The sequence below is a fragment of the Sturnira hondurensis genome, unplaced genomic scaffold, assembly GCF_014824575.4.
Source record: "Sturnira hondurensis isolate 20B ecotype Veracruz unplaced genomic scaffold, ASM1482457v3 Scaffold0008640, whole genome shotgun sequence".
NCBI lineage: Eukaryota > Metazoa > Chordata > Mammalia > Chiroptera > Phyllostomidae > Sturnira > Sturnira hondurensis.
Genome location: NW_028081271.1, coordinates 17,658,667 through 17,678,924, shown reverse-complemented (window position 1 = coordinate 17,678,924; position 20,258 = coordinate 17,658,667). Strand labels below are relative to the sequence as shown.

At 44.0% G+C, this 20,258-nt stretch overlaps 1 protein-coding gene across 1 annotated transcript in view; it reads right to left on the bottom strand.

Moving 5' to 3' along the window:
• UNC5D (unc-5 netrin receptor D) overlaps positions 1-19,878 on the bottom strand; it is a 223,033-nt gene extending 203,155 nt beyond the window's left edge. Inside the window, exons 1-3 of the mRNA XM_037055091.1 lie at positions 19,766-19,878; positions 16,752-17,017; positions 1,759-1,902 (exon numbers count right to left, since the gene is read on the bottom strand). Coding sequence (XP_036910986.1) covers positions 1,759-1,902; positions 16,752-17,017; positions 19,766-19,878 — 523 coding nt within the window. The remainder of the gene's footprint in view (positions 1-1,758; positions 1,903-16,751; positions 17,018-19,765) is intronic.
• Between the last annotated feature and the right edge of the window lie 380 nt (positions 19,879-20,258).

Below are 20,258 nucleotides of genomic sequence, written 5' to 3'. Positions count from 1 at the left end.
ACACAGAGAAATAAATCGTCCATCACCACAAAACTAAGTGGTGGAGTTAGCACTGGAAACCAGCAAGACTCCAGTGCCAGGGTTCTTCACCACCAGGGAGCTTGTGTGGAACTGGAAACCTCAGGGACAAAGGAACATGTCAGTGAGGCGAGGGGACATGCGGAACGGCAAAGTGCGTGGAAGGGTGACATCATGCACACAATCTACGGGTATGGGAGATCAGTGAAGGTGAGTCTGAGCCATTCTTTGCCAAACTCTGTAAGCCAGGGGAAAACCCCTGGAGGTTTCCAGCAGGCAGGGGACTATCAGGAATTAAGGGCAAGTACGGAGGTGAGACAGGCTGGGGGTAGATAGATTAGTGAGAGGCCACTCGTGGCAATTCACAGAATAGGTCCCGTGGGTCCCAGGGAAGCAGAGAAGACACGGAAGAGGAAAAGTGATGCTGAACAGCAGCAGTTCGATGGAACCCGTGTTGAAACCCCACGCGCTGTATTGCCTCTCCCGTCTCTGGACAGAGTCAGAGGATAATCTGCTTCCCCCTAACGAGGCTCAAAGAGCAGGGCTCCCCTGGATGAGGCCGTGCAGGGAGTACAGAGCTGGCCAAGTTAAGGGAGAGAAAATCAAACATATCCCCTCTCTCAGCCAACCTGCTACTTTAAACTTGTCAAGTATCTGTGGGCTAAAACTCACTAAGTTAGTATAGGAAAAATGTTTCCTAAGGCTCTCACATTAAGAGCAGAGCTTACAAGATGACCCCCTCTCCTCGGCTGACGAGGGTCCCGGCAGAGGGACTCCCCAGCTGCCGGAACAGTGAAGGTGAAATGCATACTTTGAGAGGAAGGTTTCATTTCCCCTAGAAGCATAAATGTCTCCGCAAATAGCAATTCACTCCCATTCTTAATCCCTAAAACATCGGAAACTGCTATGAAGAATGCCTGGAGTCCTCGAATAAACCCCCCTTGTCCTATATTCTTTATGACACTCTCAAAAGGCAGCATTTGAATAAAGCAACAACCACCACCTCTGCTTTCTCTCTCTCAATTTCTTTCTCCAGGGGCATTTACACCCCTGAGCACAACAAAGGAGGTTTCACGGGGACGAGAGAGGAAGCTCATGTGTTTCTTGATACCTTTGAGATAAAGAAAACACTGATGCTGAAATATGATAAAGAAATCTTGGACCCTTCTGAAAAGCAATTTTCTTCCTTTTTTTTCCAAGCACCTATTTTTTTTTTTAAAGTCCTACTTGGGGCAAACAAAGGCAGTTTTAGAACCCATTTTCATGTTTTCAGATTCAGAAGGAAGAGGCTTAACAGCAGGCTATAAAAATCCCTTCCTCTTTAATGTCTTGTTTTTGCAGATTTGCTGGAAAGTACGGTAAAGTCATTGCTCAACTTTCCCCATCATGCCCCTTGAACTTCATCACTGACGACGAACAGCGGAATCCATTTGTGCGGGTTTCTTTCTCCCGAGCCCCGTGTTTTCCTGGCATTGTTGAGACACCTGTGCTCTGACAATCTAGGCAGAATCTCTTAGCCAAACTGATTTGCTGACTGTCCTCCAGAGGAAATTATCAAACACTTAATGTACAATTTAAAAAGAGAAATTCAGGAGAAGTAGAGACAATTCGGATGGCTTGCTGCCATCCTCTGACATTCATTCCGCAGGGGCGCCTGGCACGTCCGAAACCCCTTTTTGACTTTATTTAAGTTTTGTCTGCGTCCCCCCAGGACAACAAAGGCACCCAGGATATACTCACAGGCTATGCGCACAGAGGCCTTCCTGCTCTTGGAGGTCCCCAGGTGGCTCCAGGCCACGCACTGGCACCAATAGTCCTCCGGCCCGTGGAAGTCTTCCACCTGCTGCCTGGTGACGTTGATGAACACCTCCCGGACCTTCAGGCCTGGTGGGGAGACAGAGCAAAGCCGCTGAGGCTGGTACAGTTCTCCAGTGGAAAGTTAAGGCTAGCCAAACCTTTCCTTGTTAATTAAACAATTCTGGTTTTAATCAAGGAGAGGTTTTAATTACTCTGACAATAATATATTACTGCTAATTAAATCCCAACAGCTGAGTAGACCGGAATGAACAAGTGTACAACATCACTCACCAATGTGGCTCCCGTACAATACAATTGTTTCCACAGCACTGGGCTTAGTGCCTTAAACAAACACAAACAAACAAATGTTTTTCTTGCTGTAAAATCTACTCTGAGAAATGTAGTGCCCAAGTAGTTGCTGAGATTCTAGAAGATAAAGAGGCCTCAACATACCAACCTCAGTGACATAGTTCCAGATGGTTCTAAATGCCCCTACCCGAGTATACAGTGGGGAGAGGGTCACTCGAGCACGGCAGCTTAGAAGGAAAAGGGGACAGCAACCACGACTGGGAAGGGTCAGCAAATGTGACTCAGACAAGTGGAACTAAGTCAGCCTTGAAGCCCTGAGAGGAGGACTGGAGAAGGCCCTTGAAACAGCAGCATGAGAAGGTGAAAAAAGAAGCTTTGGGAGAAAGGGGGACTCAGGGTACATTTGTGAAATGAGATACAACTAAGACCTTGACCTCTTGATGTTGTTGTTCTTATGTAAGTATTTTGCATTCTCCTTCTAACACTCAGAAAACCTGATCTGCTTGGCGCTTCTTCCCGGGGAATGCGAGTTTCTTGCAAAACCAGGGCTCTCAGCCTTTCTTTCTTTGGAAAGGACAGTCACCTTGCACGGACGGCCAAGAATGAGAGGGCACACTTTTCACTAGCCATATTTGTGAAAGCATCGCAAGCAGGCAGCAGCCTGTCCTGTGAAGAACAGCAGGCTCTCCATGCAGCAAACACCCGCCGAGGCTGAGCCTTGTACAGCAGGGGCCGCATGGGAGGACAAGGGGGATGCTTATTGCGTGTCACTTAACTGTGTAGCATCATGATACGCCTCTCACCTATTCACTTATGACATTTCCACAACGCACTAATGCACCACTAGTAGACACCACGGCACCCCCACTTTGCAGAGGAGAAAACTACAGCTCAGAGACACAAGGTCGTGTGTCCACAGTCATGCTTTCTGTACACGGATCTGGGGTTTGAGCCTTTCTCTGTCTTACACCAAAAGCAGCGTGGCAACTCGGTCCCTGGACTTTAAGTATTTATGGCATACTTCATGATGGAAAGAAGACCAACACATAGGATATTCGAACAAAAATCAAGTGCCTATGTTGCATAACTATGTTTTACCTTTAAGTTCCAAATGAATTCAGGGAACAGAATCATGAGTAGAACCTAAACAAGCCAGGGGCTCGGGTGGGAGGTGGAACGTGACTCTCTCGGGGGGTGGTAGGATTTGAAGAACAAGAATGGAGGAGAGGGATGAGTCAGGCTGGGAAAACGTTCTCTCCCACCCAGTCAATGACGTGTTATTTACACTGTGCGATGAGCCCGAGTGTTATGGTCACATCCATTACCATATACAATTTGAGTTGGACTTTCTAATCCTGTAGGAGGTACCGCATATAGAAAAATCGTCTTGCTGACAGTCAGTTTCACATTTCCGCTGCTTGTGCCAAGTGCACACGTATACCTTTGTCCCACCTCCTGAGAGCTGTCTCTGGCGTGGACGGGGAAGGGAGCCTTACAGGTGCTGCTGCTGCTGTTGCGGCTTTATGGTCCCCTTAGCATTTAAAAGAGGGGGGAGGACAAGGACAAGGAGGAGGCGACGTTGGCAGGTGAAGAGAAAGGGAGAATATCAGAGAGAGAGAGAGAGAGGGGATAAAGTGAGGTTTAAAGAAAGAATTTGTCAGGACAGAAAGCAGAGAAGACGCAGCTTCCACATCCGGGATCAGAGAGTGAGGCTGCACAAGTAAAACCAAGAAACCAGGCGGTAGAAAAGATGGCTTGTTTTATGTTTTTCTCTCTGATTTGAGGCGAATGGTGGAGCATGTACTTTGAATAGTGATGGGGGGAGGGGGCAAGAACAACAAGTCAGTGCACCTCAGTGAGAGGCAGGGTGATTTCGATGTGACAGAGTTCCCCTGTCACAGGGCATGGAGACATATTAGGACAGAATACGCCACCATTTAGGAATCAGGGGTCTCACCGGAGAAGTACTCGATAAACCAGAAGGGCCAGAAATGCCTTCAAGCTAATGGGAAGGTTTCATTTTCTCTGTCTTACAAGAATATCTAAGCCACCTGCCGCCCCTCGGCTGGAAATACAGACACCACGGCGAAAATGGTTCAGGATGATGTTCATACAGCAGAGCGTTTCCTCTTCCTGACCTTGAAAGTGGCTATGATTTCATCTAGGCACCACGGTGCTGAAGGGCACCTGGGGTCAGTTTCAGTGAGGTAGGCAGGACACACAGAAACAGAAATGACTGTCAGAAGGGACAATGTTTCCACTCACAAACCCCCCAAGACAGCAGGCACAGCAGGGCTGTGCTGGGAGGCAGCAGGGCTGACCAGGCTGCAGGAGGATGAGGGTGTGGGGATGGGGGGACATGCCCAAGAGCCTTTTTCATGGTTTCCATGGGAAGCAGTTATTAAGTTGGGGAAAGCAGATTTAGAATTGTCCAGCTTGAAAAATTCCAGTGGGCTTTGAGACACGATGGCTGTCCCTAGTCGTTGGGTACCTGGTCCTGGGGTCGGGGCAGGAAAATATTGGTCCAGAGTGTAAGCGCTCATTAAAAGAAGTGGTTGTGGGTATCGGGCTTGGGACTGGTTGGTGTGCATACAAAAGGCACGCTCTCGAGCAAATTGTTTATCTCCAGATGTTCGCCAGCCCTGGGGAGGACAGCGCCGCTAGAGTCAGTTAAAACCCCAAGGTCTCAGAGCGCCAAATACCGAAACTAGAAACCAAGGTCGTTACGCATGGCAGACAGCTGCACATTTGTTCTAGAAAGCATACGCAGTAAACCACGGACCCCATGGTGAAGGTCAGGACTGATCTTACCCCATGCTCCTCGGGAAGTGCAGCCACGCCTTTCTCCGACCAACCACAGGTGAGAGGAAAATGCTGAAGTGGCAATTTCAACCTTAGAATGGCTCAGTGACAGATCCTTTACTGAGGTTCCCATTGAGGTTGGAAAAACAAACGGATGTCAAGTCACTATTTCCAAACCCAATGAATTTGTTACTCAGGTCGTCTCCGATGGTAGCCTTCCTTAAAAGGCTCCAAGCTATGTCCCCATCCTCCCACAGGGAGTTTATCATCTCTCTGGATGAGGCCTTCTTCTAACGTAAATTCACCGATCTTATCAGTCACCTCCAGAACACTCGGAAAATTATGAGCACTTTGTATGTATTACACCTTTTTCTACCATAAGAATAACTCTATTGAATCAGATTAAAAATTTAAAACTAGTAGACTGTCTCAAATCTTCACTATGCTCTGTCTAGTGATATATATTCTATTTGTGTATGTTTACATATATACTACATATGTTATACACACACGAGCTCATGCCCACATGTGCACACACACAGGAGAAGCCATGAGTGGGCAACATTCACGGACAGCAGCGTTACTGAAGGAAGCCTCCGCCTGCCCGCCTGCTCTGCAGCTCACCCAGCGGTGTCGCACAGACAGCCTTCTACTTCTACCCTGCGAGAGCGGGCAGCTAACTTGTTCACGGAAAATGCTGCAGCACAGCAAAAATCCCAAACACAAGACTGCCTCCCCTAAAGAAGAGCAGCTCTCTACCTAATAAGTTGTATAACTCTAATAAGCATGGAGAAGTCCATGCTTTAAATTATTGTGCAAATTATAAGCCTCGGCCTTTATCATGGAGCAGGGTCTTGCAGAATACAAAAATATGACTATGGGACTGATATGCTAATAAGCTTTCTACGCCATTGCGTGGTTTCGCTGTAGATAGACTAAGGTTGGCAGCGGTTGAATAATTGCTCTCCATGTACCAAACATAACAGAGCAGCCCAGTGCTTTATCATTTGTCAGCTTTATTTGTTTAAATGAGAAAAATGCTGACAGCTGTTATTGCTGTAATCCCCTTACTTATCAGATAGAAAACACTAGTTACCCTTAGCAGGTCTAATCCTAATGGGAGAATAAAAGAGCATTTTGAAACTAACTGAAGGTGTGTGTGTGTGTATGTGTGCATGCACACATGTGTGTGTATATTCCATTGTTCAAAGCAGAGAAATGTAAAAGACGGAAGGAAAGAAACTGAAAGAAAAAAAGAATGAAAATCATTTGTTTCTGGGTACTTTTTAACCAAAGGGCTCCAGTCTTTGTGCCAACTTGTTCCGCAGAAGAGAAAGAATATTCTGGAACAGTATTTAACATTCAGCACCGTGCCAACTGCAGCCCAGTGCCTACTAACAGCTGTCCCCACGCCTTTTATCTATGCTCATTATCACACTTCCACAAAGCCCATCAGTGGCCCTCTGCCGAGGCTGTAGTTGCCAACCACTTCTCAGACACACCTAGTGATGGGCACTTGGGGGGGGAATTTAACACAGCTCTTCGCCGCTTACCAGTCCTCACAGCTTTGTGTTCTTCAACTGTTTGAAGTTCTCTGTAGTAGGATGCTTGGCATAATAAACCGAATAAGTAAAATAAAGGAGGGAGGTGAGAATTCCTCTCTCTCCTTTAAGATGTTTTTCATCTCTCGAACCGCGCAGAAGCAGCAAGAGAGCACCACGCTAGGCTTTGATGAATCATTTTTTTTTCATCAGTGATTTACCTGTTCTGTGCCTGGTTTCCCACATGTTCATGTTTCGGGATTGAGGGTTAGGCAAGAGAATGATTATGTGGTTTTCCACAGACAAAGCTCCAAAAAAGCGTCCTCAAACAACTTCCTAAGTAGCACAGGGCCTCGCTCAGTGCTCTCAGAGAGAAAAATACAAGACTCCCTATGAAAACATCTGTCTGGCAATGAGGAGTCTTCCCTGATGGACTGCCACCTCCCTGGGTAGCTCAGGCCCTCTCATTGGATGCTGAGCTCTGGCTCTGGGACAGGCCCTCCCTGGTCCTCTGCCTCCTGAGAAAGCACAGAAGATGACCCATTCAGCTGCAAGAAGGGAGTCCACCACTTATACATTGGAGGAAAAAAAAAGGTCCCTTGTCTCTTACCAGTTCAGGTTACAGCCTAAAAATATGCTTGAACAATAAGAAGGTTCCTCGTACTGTATTTTGAATAATCATTGCTATTGTCATTCTTATACATTTGTATAATAACTACCTTTCTTTCATTAATATCATCCCATGCATTATCATATCCATCTTAACACAAGGCTATTATTATTTCCACTTCTATTATTATTTTGCCACAGATCCCATACCATAAGAAATGGATCAAAGATGTAATAAGGTTTATGACATATATTATTTTAGAAAACTATGTGCCTGCCACTGTGCCAGGTGCTGAAGATAAAATGACAAAACAAGTGACCGAGGTCCCTACCCTCAAGGAGATTACAGGCTAGAAGGGGGAGGGGGCCCTTTAAGTCACCCCACCAACACACTGTTATATCAGGCTGCTATGACAGGCTGAGACAAGGTCACACAGAGGGACTCCTAACCTTCCCAGAGCATCAGCAAAATCTTCTGGGAATGGCTACCAGTCTCCCAAGGAACTGAAGGCTCTGTCCTCACCTAGTATTCAGCTTGGTGTCAAGTACAAGTCNCTGTATTTTGAATAATCATTGCTATTGTCATTCTTATACATTTGTATAATAACTACCTTTCTTTCATTAATATCATCCCATGCATTATCGTATCCATCTTAACACAAGGCTATTATTATTTCCACTTCTATTATTATTTTGCCACAGATCCCATACCATAAGAAATAGGTCAAAGATGTAATAAGGTTTATGACATATATTATTTTAGAAAACTATGTGCCTGCCACTGTGCCAGGTGCTGAAGATAAAATGACAAAACAAGTGACTGAGGTCCCTACCCTCAGGGAGATTACAGGCTAGAAGGGGGAGGGGGCCCTTTAAGTCACCCCACCAACACACTGTTATATCAGGCTGCTATGACAGGCTGAGACAAGGTCACACAGAGGGACTCCTAACCTTCCCAGAGCATCAGCAAAATCTTCTGGGAATGGCTACCAGTCTCCCAAGGAACTGAAGGCTCTGTCCTCACCTAGTATTCAGCTTGGTGTCAAGTACAAGTCTCTGATAGGCGAACACGAACCTGACACACATTTGAAGTTTCAGAATTCTGAGATACAGGAAGCATTTTCCAGAAACCGTCCCTCCGTTTCTTGAGAGCGGGGCGCTTGAATGTCTTCAGGCAACCACGCTACTAAAATAATCAATGTAGATAATTAAAAGGTAGAACCATATTTCATTTTACTGGCAGATGCTTAATTAGGGCTAAATGTCCTTTGCCACTTCATCCGAGCAACAAGATTAAAGTGTGTTTTGATTAAAAAATAGCCATCCTCTGAATGTGCACTCTGCCTAATAAACAGGCTTTACTCTCCCCTGGATGACAGCCTCTCTTCAGAATCCTCAGGAGCACCCCAAGTTCAGTCTTAAGTACAGAAACGAAGAAGACACCCCGGCTCTCCGGCTTCCTTCACACGGGAGATTAGAATTAATCAGCAGCAAGGTGTCTGGTGGAGGAAAGCAAATTACCTTGATAGTTTTGCCTGATAACAGAGAGAAGGGCAACTTACGAGGCAGGTGCGGGCGTGGCAGGGTTACTCAGAGGACAGCACCCTGTGAATGACTCATACTCTCAGCCTGGTGAGTGGGACAGCCATGATTTCCACCCCGGCTGCCTCAGTCAACGACATTCCATTCCTGAAGTCACTAAGACCACCTCTGGTTAGAGGATCATGTCCTGGGGTCAGGACACTTATCATACCATTCCTACCCTCCCACAGCATGACCACGGGCTCTGAGCATAATGGAAACACTCAACGTAAATGGAATGAGTGAATCACAGGCAAGCAAAAGGTTATTCTGGGAAACATAATTATTTACTTGTCCACAGTAGCCCTTTCATCGTTTGGAATTGTAGTAGAAGTCCAAAATTTTCTATTTTGTGTTTTGAAGCACAATCACCAACTACTTGACCCATTTATAGAAAATAGCAATTTTATATTTATCACTTGGCAAGCTCACCTTGACTGAGTATTTTTGCTAAGCAGCAGGCCCTAAACTAAGCCTGTCATATACGTGAGTTTCTGTAGTCCTTACCACAGTCCTACATGGTGGATGTAACTGTCACTGTCATTTTACGTGGGGGAAGGGGGGCACGCAGGTGAAAGGAAGCTAAGTAACATATGTACCTGAAAGAGTTAGTAGATGGAGAGCCAGATTCCAAACCTGACACTAACACCCATACACTAGACTATCTTCAATTATTTTCCTTTTTAGATCCTTATAATTCCGACCTCAAATAAAAGAATGACACTCCTCAGGGCACTCGAACAATAAAGCCCGATCAAGTCCAAAGGCACCGGTCAAGAATTCAGGGCCTAGAACACAGCCCTGCTCAGTGTCAGGACCTGTGACGCAGGACGCAGTTGGCTGCCTTCCCTCTCTGCTGCGGACGGAATGAGAGGGAGCGATCTCCAGATTTTGGAGGAAAGGTTAAATTAGACACAAGAGACAGCTCCTTCATACTCTGTCATGGGCTTATGAAAGGAATTCATAATGTTTTCCTGAAAACCTTTTAAGACTCTGTCAGTCGTCTCTGAAAATCGGAGTGATGAACAAGATGCAATCTGGGATGGGGTGGGAGAACGTTTCTATAAAAGTGAATTTTAAACCCACCAACTGTCAATGCAACATCTGAGAAATTGATTATTTCGGTGTTGTGTGGTCTAAAATATATGCTTCCCAAATGTACCGTGGTGATTTGTGAGTCACTGCAGGCAAGTTCAAATGAATGGTTTTTTGGAAGATACTATATTCAAATCCCCATCACTAGCACAGAAAAGTTTCTAGATATAAACTTTAAAGATTTAAGACATTTTTATTTCTATTCTTCTCCCTTTTCTCAACACAAACCATTAACCTTTCGCCCCCCGTGACTCCAGTTGTTTAAAAAGGAGATCACACACAATGAAATCCCTGAAATGATATTTTTTAAGAAGAAAAATATTAGTTTAGTGGAGTTGAGACTTTCCCTCATAACACACTGGGATACACATTATTTCACTCATTAGAGTTTGGCATCTCCAAGGTAGACTGTGATAAGAGCCATGGTGCACCATTAGGGAAACTCCTGTTTTTATTGAGCAATAAAAATGCGGCTCGGCTTATTGATAAATCAAGCTTCCCAGAGGCTACATTATCTTGATCGCCAATGATGTGTTTTGCTTGTGGTAGTGGTTGTGTGTGTGTGTGTGTGTGTGCTGCCTACTTGTTAGATTAAAGCTCTTCATTTTTGCGTTTCTGCTCACGCCACCCTTTTCTCAGGGGTGCGATTCCTGGCTTGGGATCACCTCTCAACTCCAGATGTTAACGGAGGGAAAACACAAGGGAGAAAGAAGAGTTCCCATATTTCCAGATGAAATGAGGCAGAACAAATGAAAGGACCCCCTGGCTTCTGCAGAGAACGGACGGTGTGCATTACTGAGAGCTATGGCCCCGGCTGCGCGAACACACTAACTCATGTCACATAAATGGTCCTTTTTGCAGGAAGGACCTCCAGCTCTGGGTTTTTCGAGCTCAACTGCATGAAAACACACCATCCTTTTTCTTCTTATTTCAACTGCTAGACCACGGGCCAAATTACCACAAAGACCAAAGGCTGTTTGGAGCCTTAAAAAGTGGAAAGGACGTATTGCTTCCAATTTGGAAATTCAAAAGAGGCTGTGTCTGCTCCAAACAGTCTGAGGGCCTATGCATTTCCCGTTAGTTCCACAAAGAAAGAGACCTGTATGTAAAAAGAACATCAAAATTTTCCTAGATTTCAGAAATGGGAAATGCATTAGCCAAAGATATCAAAGCAGTTACTTCTAACTTCTAAGAAGCCCGTGAACATTTATGTACCTCTGGTCCAATGTGGCCCCACCCCCCTCGGTCTCTCAGCACCACTCACCCCCGCTAGACTAGAAGGAATTGCTTTCCAGACCCGATCAAAAGGCATTAAGTCTGCAAAGGGAGTGAGGCCCTGGGCTCAGGCTCTGCATTGAAAAACCCAAGGGAAGTAAAGCATCTATTTTCCAATACCTGAGGCCATTTTGTTTCCAACTTTAATTGCACTTATGTATTGGTTTGGGGTATAATATCTCCACTCATCTCGCTCCACTTTCCACTTTTCCACTATTAATACAGAGCTTAGGAAACATAATTGCAGAGTGTGGTAGACAGCGGTTTTCATTAACTGCACAGACGAAAACTGTTTGGGGAGAGACATTTCTCTCCTATCGATTCAATCAAAATGACTGGGACGGAAAGGTTGTGCTTCTTAAATTCTTTCCAAAATGGTAGCCGTTGAAATTCAAATTTCTCTCTCAGCCACATTTTTAAAGACTGGTATATAATCTCTTCAGATTTTGTCAGTAATTTCTGTTCTTTCCAGCTCCTCTTATATTCGTGGCTTTTTATTGGACTTTTTGAAAAGCAGCAAGTGGAGAGGGAAAGCTTTTGCGTGGAGACAGAGAACATAATCGGCGTTGCCCTGGAAGACGCGGAGTTGCCCGGTGAGGCTGGCGGAAGAGGAGGAAGCAGCAACAAACAGAAGATCGTGAAATTACCAGAGGTTACAAGGTCAAAATGGCTCACGATACTTATCAAGAGGTCTTTACATGGAAATGGACATAGGATTTTCTTGCAGTGGTATAAAGAAACAGCTGATCATTTTTCCATGTTCTTCCTCTTTTCCATCTGGGGTAGTTTACCCAATGGGACTCTGCCATTTTGAGTGTATCCCTGGTCAAAATCTAGGACAGACACATCTGAGGATAAAAGCGACAGCCCCACTGGGCCACTGGTATTTGAATATGTTTGAATCCCTTCCAGTTGGACTAATTGAGTACACGGTACATAAACCTCTCATCTGCTACCACTGTTTTATAGGCTTTTGCTCTTGCGGTAAGTGCTGTTCTCTTTGTTGCCCTCTCCCAAATTTCAGGGTCTCCCTTTGACATTTTCATGCCAGGGAAGGGAGACCACTGTTGTTTGTGACTCAGACTCTCCCAGCACCAAATCTATCTTGGTCCCCACCCGGAGAGCAAATGGCAGAAACTGACATCAAGATAGATGTGCTATCTTCTTTTGCTTTGCTTACACCAAATCCTTCTTTAAAACACACACACATAACCACCACCACCACCACCCAAAAGACCAACTACCCCTGGAATCCTGGAAATGTCTCTGTATCTTTGGGTTGTAATAAACTTTTGTCTAATAGTGCCAGAAATATGACACAGAATAAGCGATTGGCCCTTACAGAGATGGCAGAAATGGTCAGGAATAAATAAATTCCAAGTAAATAATTAAAGAATTATACACTCGGGAGATGGAAACACTAAACAGATCACGAAGGAGAATGATGATCTATATGCTGAATTCCATCCTTTTGCCAATAAGGGAATTTGGCAATAATTTGGTAAAAAGAGAACATAGGCCCTGGCTGGCATGGCTCAGTGGATTGAGTGCAGGCCTGAGAACCAAAGAATGGCGGTTCGATTCCCAGTCAGGGCACACGCCTGGGTTGCTGGCTGGTTCCCGGCAGGGGACACACCAGAGGCAACCATACATGGATATTTCTCTCCCTCTCTCTCTCCCTTTCACTCTAAAGATAAATAAATAAAACCTTTAAAAAAAGAAAAGGAGAACATAGGAATCTAGAGGTAAATGTGGCTTATAGTGACAAGGAAATGTATCTGAAGTGCAAATTGGGAGGTGCAGGTTCTAGAAATAGCCATGTCATGAACTAGTTGTACCTCTCAGAATTTAAGACCTTTAACGTACGATATAGGCTTCTTAGATTATCACTAAGACCCCTTCCAGTCCTCACATTTCAATTCCAGAATTTTAAACATGCTTTTGGTCTGCAAAGCAACATATCTAAAACAGGCACATTTTTTTTCTTCCTCATACAAGCTCCATTCTGGAATGAACAGGGAATTGTGATACGGTTTTAGGTATTTCTCCAACTTTTAAAGTTATATATTTTTATACTGCAATCCTAAATTAGTTCAGAACTGTATAATATTTAACACTACTTATACACAAGGGAAGGGAACCCCCCCAAAATGGAATTATCATCTGGAGGGCTGCCCTGTGTATTACAGGCTTCCTCCCCCTAGGTGAGTGTTCTAGAAACCCATCTGTATCAATGTACCAGCTGGTGTTGTTGTGAGAGGCTGCGTTCGGCTTCGGTGAATTTTACTTGAAGACTCTTTCAATGTGTTTGCTCATTTAACAAGGGCACCTGCCTGCACTGCACTGAGTGACCAGCAGTTTTTGACCAAGAGTGGCAGGACCCCCATGACCCATCCTCCTGATTCACAGATTTCACCCTGAGTGGCTTTTTTTTGGTTCCCTGGATGAAAAAGTTCTCAAAGGGAAACATTTTGCCCATGTAGAAGAAGTGAAATAAAAAAAAGGCAGAAGCACTAAAAGGCACCAGAATCAGTGAGATCAAAACTGTATTGAGCAGTGGAGAAAACACCTCAATAGGTATACTGCATCAAATAGTACTTGAAGGTGAGTGAAGTTTAGACATTCAAGAATAAATACACAATTTTCCAAAATAAATTCCCTTTTGGGGGTCCCCTCTCATATGCATGTAGCTTTTTGCCTACTTTTTTACTGATTCCCAAGGCAGAGCAGAGTATTATGTGAGGATCTTTTTGAAATAATTTTCTGTTTTTTGCTTTGGAATACAGCACACAGTCTGCTCCCTTCTTTGCAGGCTGCAGACAATACCCCACCCCGTCCCCTAAGGAAGCACCACGTCTCCACATCCACTCCCTTTCACATCATCTGCTCCTGTGTGACGACTCATCTCCGTAGCTTCAGTCTTTACTGATAGTCACCAAATCTACTTTTCTATCTCTGAACCCCGCCGAGCTCCAGATGCACATCTCTTCATCAGATCCCACAAGTGTTTCAAATTCAGCTTGTCCAGACAATGAGCTTACACTTTTCTCCTTGCTGATGTAATTATTTTCATTGCACTCCCCTTCTGCTTCCTTCAGAGGTTAATTTTCATTCCTCCATCTTCTTCATTCATTCATTCAACTCCGACTTGTTGAAGGGTTTCTCACTCCAGATATATAGTCCTTATTTCTGTGATCACTGCTCTCAAAACAGACCCTAGTTTCTCTCATCTGTATTTTCCAAGTCTCCTTACTTCCCTGCTCTTTTTTCTCCTTACCATTCCAAACACTTTGCCAGATTCAGTCTCTGAAACAGCTTCAACCACGGTCAATAGAATCAGCCCCCATCACCAGCAAAATATCCATAGATTAAGTAAAGAACTCCTCACTCTGATATTGGAGGCCTTAGATGCCATTAATTAAATAAACTTTGCCAGGTATCAGAGGCTATTCTCTAACATCAATTTTATATTTTAACCAAACCACACTTCTGGTTGAACCTATACCAACGATTCTTTTGTTTGCTAATGTGGAACTGAGACTGCTGAGTCTCTCGCTCCCCCCCATTTCGTGTAGCATCAATCACGCTTATTTGTATTTCACATTCATCAATGTCCCTTTCAAATGCTATTGCTTTCACCTGTCCTGATAGTCCTAGTTAGATGTGATTTCATATTCTTTTCCTCCATAGCACCATCTACCTCTCTTCGACATTTAATCTGTACCACACTGATGGGTATATTGACCTTGCACTTATCAGTAAGTGTGAAGCTCTGAAGATCAGTGCTTGCATCTTACCCTTCTTTGCATAATGTGAGAGGCCTAGTCTAAGGTATTGAACAGCATTGGCATATGATGCCTGTCCAGAAGGTATCCAGCCATGTAACATGAAAAAGAGACATTTATTGAAGAAGATACAAGTTGCATAAAACACTATCCATAGGACAATGATGTCTCAGTCCCCTTCAAAATAGGCACCTTGGGACCTTACACAGTTCTCCCATTTGTGATCAGCTGCCCCATTGTGTTTTCCTGAATCTCATCGACAGTCTGAACTCTCTTCCCTTTCAAAAGTGATTTCAGTTTTTGGAAAAACTGCAAGTCACAGGGTGCCTAATCTGGGCTGTAGGGGGGCTGAATCACTTCGGTGATTTGATGTTTCATCAAAAAGCTACAGGAGATGTGATGTGTGAGTGGGTGTGTTGTTGTGATGAAGCTGTGAATCACCAGTTGCCCACAGCTGTGGCCTTCTGAATCATCTGAATAGTTTCCATAGAGGAATGTTCAAGCTTAACACAAAATTTGATGCAGATTCATTGTTCTACTTGCTCAGCCATGTTGAACACAATGGTACACAGTACACATGCTCATCCAAAGGCATCGACTGCCCCACTGACTATTACAGTGAAGTCATCATTGTTCACACACGCACATTCCAGTCCACTCTCCTTGGTCGCCAGGTTACATCAAGGTCACACACACAGTTCTTGTTACGTTAAAAATGGCTGAAATTTTTCTGGACAGACCTGACACAGTTAATAATTAAACTGAATTAAAACTTTCTAATTATACTCAGGGTTTCTGACTTAATCAAAATGTAGGATCTATTGAGTGAGTTGGGATCAATAAAATCAATCATCTAGAATGAGGCCAGATTGGATTCAATATAAGAGTACATTTTCAGGTAGTCTCAGGAGTCCAAGTTCAAAAGCATATACTGTTTCTGTTATATAAGAAAATATGAAAAGTATAATTTTTGAAAGTTTGAAGTCAAATAATCTTGCTCTGAGATCCAGGACAATCCAGGACAAGTCCTTATTCATAAAAAAGCAATGAGCCCTGGCTGGTATGGTTCAGTGGATTGATTGCTGGCCTGCAAACCAGTGGGCTGTCAGTTCGATCCCCAGGCAGGGCACATGCCTGGATTGTGGGCCAGGTCCCCAGGGGGTACATGAAAGACAACCACACATTAATATTTCTCTCTCTCTTAAAAAAAAAAGAAAAAAGTAAAAGAAAAGGCAATGATAGTCTTAAAGTATGGAGGACTATTGCAAAAACAGTAATGTATGTCAAAGGCTTAGTTAGGTATGCCCTGGTATATAGTAAGTCCTCAGTAAACATTAGCTAGTATGATCATTATTCTTGTCATCATCACTCACCAGCCAAAATAGCCAAACTAACAAGGAAAAGATGGCCCTGAAAGTCTTTCATACTGGAGATCTATTCAAAGTTTCTAATCTAATTTGGCCTTTACACAGCAATCAAAAGAACTAAGACTCAGAAACCACCCACTGTGGAGAAGGAAGGATGCAAGAATAATATCTAAGAGGAAAGATTAAAGAAGCGGAAATTATGCTGCTTAAAAAGGCATTTGTTTGATGAAAGATGTGTCTTCAAAAATATTTAGAATTCAAAAAGTAAAAACAGGAGCTGCCTGACTTTATTTCTAATGAGAATAATAACTTCCACGCCAAATCAGATGTTAAAGTCATAGAGAGCAGGGGAAAAAAGGCTGCCTCGGTACAATATGGGAGTAGACTAGCAAGGGAGCTGTGGAGTCGCAGATATTCTTGCATCTTAGATTCCTGGGACGAGGTCAATACGACCTTATTCAAGTTAGGCCACAGTGGGTGATTTGCACAGTTTTTTTTTTTTTTTTCGGTCGTATAACAGGGCGAGGACCTGAAGAGCGGGTGTGGATTCTCCGATTGCTTCCCATTCTTACCTGAACTCTCGTCTAGACTCTCCTCAGAGACATGCTCGTTTTGGTGGACCCACTCGCCATTGCACTTGAAGAATATCTGCATGGCTGGCCTTGCTTTGCACCGCAGCGCGATGGGGTTGCTCTTGATGATGTAAGCATCATCTGGCTCCTCTATGAAGTGAGGTAGTGTGCCGGGAGCTGATGGGATGGATTCAGGGAGGGCTTCCCCATTGTCAGCTCCTGCAAAATGGAAGAGGACTTTAGAACACAGCCTACACTGGCGGCACCTACGTCAGGACGCAAAGCAACACCCGCACCAGCGCCTAGGGTCTTTGCTGAAAAACTTCCCACCACATTCACACGGCATGCTTACACGGCCTGTGTAGATGAGTTATTTTCCAGAGGCTGAACTAGTGTAATGTGGTATCGTTAGCTGGACACATCTTCAGGGTTGCTGGACAAATGAGAATAAATGAATGGGAGTCTCCCTCTTACCACAATTTTACAGCTGCATAGCTTTGCTGAAAGAACTGAGATAAATACTAGCGCAGTGAGAGGCTGACTCTTAAGATTCAGTCCGATGAGTGAGTTACCTCAAGGTGCTCACTAACACAATGGTGGGAATAGGGTTTGTCCTCCCATAAATCCACGTGAATCATGGTCATGTGGATGGAGGATGCTCAGTCAGAAGACATGTCCAAAAGATCCCAAACTGTCCACTTTCTTGACCTGTGAAACTCTGACAGTCGTCTGCGGTTCTGCCTTGGGTAGGGTTTCTCCAAGAACTCACGGCTTAACTAACCTTTCTAAAAGGAATGCTTGTTGCTCTGCTTGACATTGGCCATCCTTCTCCACCCCCAGTGCTCCTTCCCCGTGTACTGTGGGTCTCAATGACAAGGCTAAGAACTAACACAAATCACTGACATAGCTATGCACTTGCAGACTTATGTGTCCAAAAGGGAGAAGCACGTATGATTTCCCCCTAAATGAAGGGGACTGATGAGTGGAGAAAAGCAATAGACAAAGGAAAAAGGGGAGTCCAGGCTTTGCTTCATTGCCTATCCATTACCTTTAGCAAGGACTTGGGCCCCAAAGAACTACCCCAAAGTCAAGGCGACACAGATGGGACTGCTAAGCAATGTGCAGATGACCAAGAGCAATGATGCCTTGCGCCTTCCAATGGCCATTTCAGAGAAAGAACAAGGAACCCAAGGATTTCAGTACTAGCACCAGCCAGGCCCTGGAAACGGTCATTCCCATCAAGTCAAACCAGTCTTAGCATTAATTGGGGGGGGGGGGAAATAACCTATAAAACCACCGGAAGAACAATCCAGCTCATCAGAAGAGACCCTAGGAGTCATCTGACCTTTGGTATGCCATCAATAATCCTGAGCAAACCGAACCCCTTCTTCATGCTGACGGCAACCATGTAAATCAGTAAGCGTCGCCACAGTAAACATAACTTGCAAAGTGAGGAGTCCTCTCTTGTTTTAAGAACTTTTTAGGGGGGTGATCTCAAATGTAAAAGGAAGGGGGCCCAGGACACAAAAAGTAGGAATGCCTATAATTACTTTTTTGTGTAAGGAAGAAAATAAAAGAGTAATTATAAGAAAAACGCTCCTTGCCAAAAAGAATTCACAAGCAGTATTTATGCCACTACACGGAATTAAACATAAAAACAGTACGATTCTCCAAATGATTTCTTCCATGAAATACATCAACTTAAGGGGGGAAATAAATGATTTAAGATGCTGTAAGCTTTAAAATGTATTTGTAATAGAAAAGCTAACTCATGTGTAAGTAATTGGAAGTACTAAAAAGTCATCATAAAGCAAATACTCTAAATAGTAAGAGAGCAAATAGTTTGTCATAAAAGTACAATAAAGTCACTCAAAAACTAAAATATGTCTGTATCACATGGAATAAGATGAGTTTCAGAATAGAATCTGAGAGGGTACTTTGAACCGTTTTAAATTATATTTACAATGGACTTCATAAAACATATAATATATTAATTCATTTTGTTGCTGACTGTTCATGCCAATTTCCATCCTCAATAAATACCAGTCCCCTCAGGCTTTTGTAAATCCATGCATTAGAGGACGTGACAATGGTATTAAAAGATTTTATATGGGCATCAAACAGCTCACACTCACCCGGGACCTGAGTTCTGTCCAAAGTAATTCATTGATGCAGAAAAGGGTCATGTGATCAAGAATATGTACTGAACCACGTGGTAGCTGACCTGGACGGCCACAGCACACACCTCAAATGATGCACTTTTGCTGAGCTAGTAGCAATGCGTGGGCGTCTGAGGAAACTACTGAAATGTAGGAGTGGGGGTGGGGATCCCATGTAGAACAATCTCTAAGCAAAGAGTGAGGCCACATTTATCCATCCTACATAAAATCCCAAATAAAGGCACCAGCTCATAAGATAAATCAAGTTTTAATCATCCAATTCACAAAACACAGAGAGATTTGAAAGCAATTAGTTTCCCCTCCTGCTATTTTAATAAATGCCCTTCAGATAAAGTAACAAGTCCGTCTTCCTCTGAAACGCAGAGCCGGAGAGAGGAACAGAAAAGTCTGCGGGTACATACCCTAGCTCGCTCAAGGACTTCTATTAAGAGTCAACCAATCTTAATATTCAGAGCAGAAAAATTTTTAAAGGCAGACTGCAACATTATATCTTTATTATTTAAGCTATGTCAAAATCATGCAGAAATAGGAAAAGGGCCCGCATCCATGAAAACAAGAAACAAAGAAAACAAATCAGTGACTTAGGGTGGCGGTCACGAGGTGAGAGATCGCAGTTACACGCGATTATTTGTACCTGTGCTACCATTTACCGCATCCTCCCAGCAAAGAAAGGAGTGCAAGTGGAGGTATGCGAGATTTTCCTTTCCTTTTCCTTTTGCTTTGCATAACGAAGTCTTGGGAGAGATGTGTGCCTGACTGTTCCTTACATCCCTGTCCCTCCCCAGAGTTTCTCTCTGGCCTCAGGCTCCAGTTCCTGGGGCAGCAATGCCTCACCCTTCACTGGACTTCTTTGCAGCTGGAAGGCTGGATTCCTGCCTAAGGCTCTCCTTCCTTACTCCAGAGGGCGAAGTCACCTTCCGCTCTCTAACCTCCAGGGCGCCTATCATGTTCAGCCCCACCTAGTGGCTAAGGTTGGAATTATTCAGGAAATTCTCGGAGATTCATCAAGCAAAGAAGGAAAGAGGAACTGAAGTGGGAGCTCTTAAGGGGCTTGGCTGCTGACAGATCCTGTTCTTTACAGGACCAGTGGGGAGGTGACATTTCAATAAATAGTTTTATGGAAGACAGCATGAATACTTTTTGACTTCCAGGGAAGTTTACTTACAGTATCAATGAAGTCACCACTGCTTTATACAGTGATTGAGAGAAACGTTTTAAACCCAATATGCAAAATGTTGGCTTCTCTGGCCCAGCCCACAGCCTTCTTCTAGACCACTTTTATAGCAGAGACTGGAAAAGCCATGGACTCCATTCCCTTTTTTTTTTT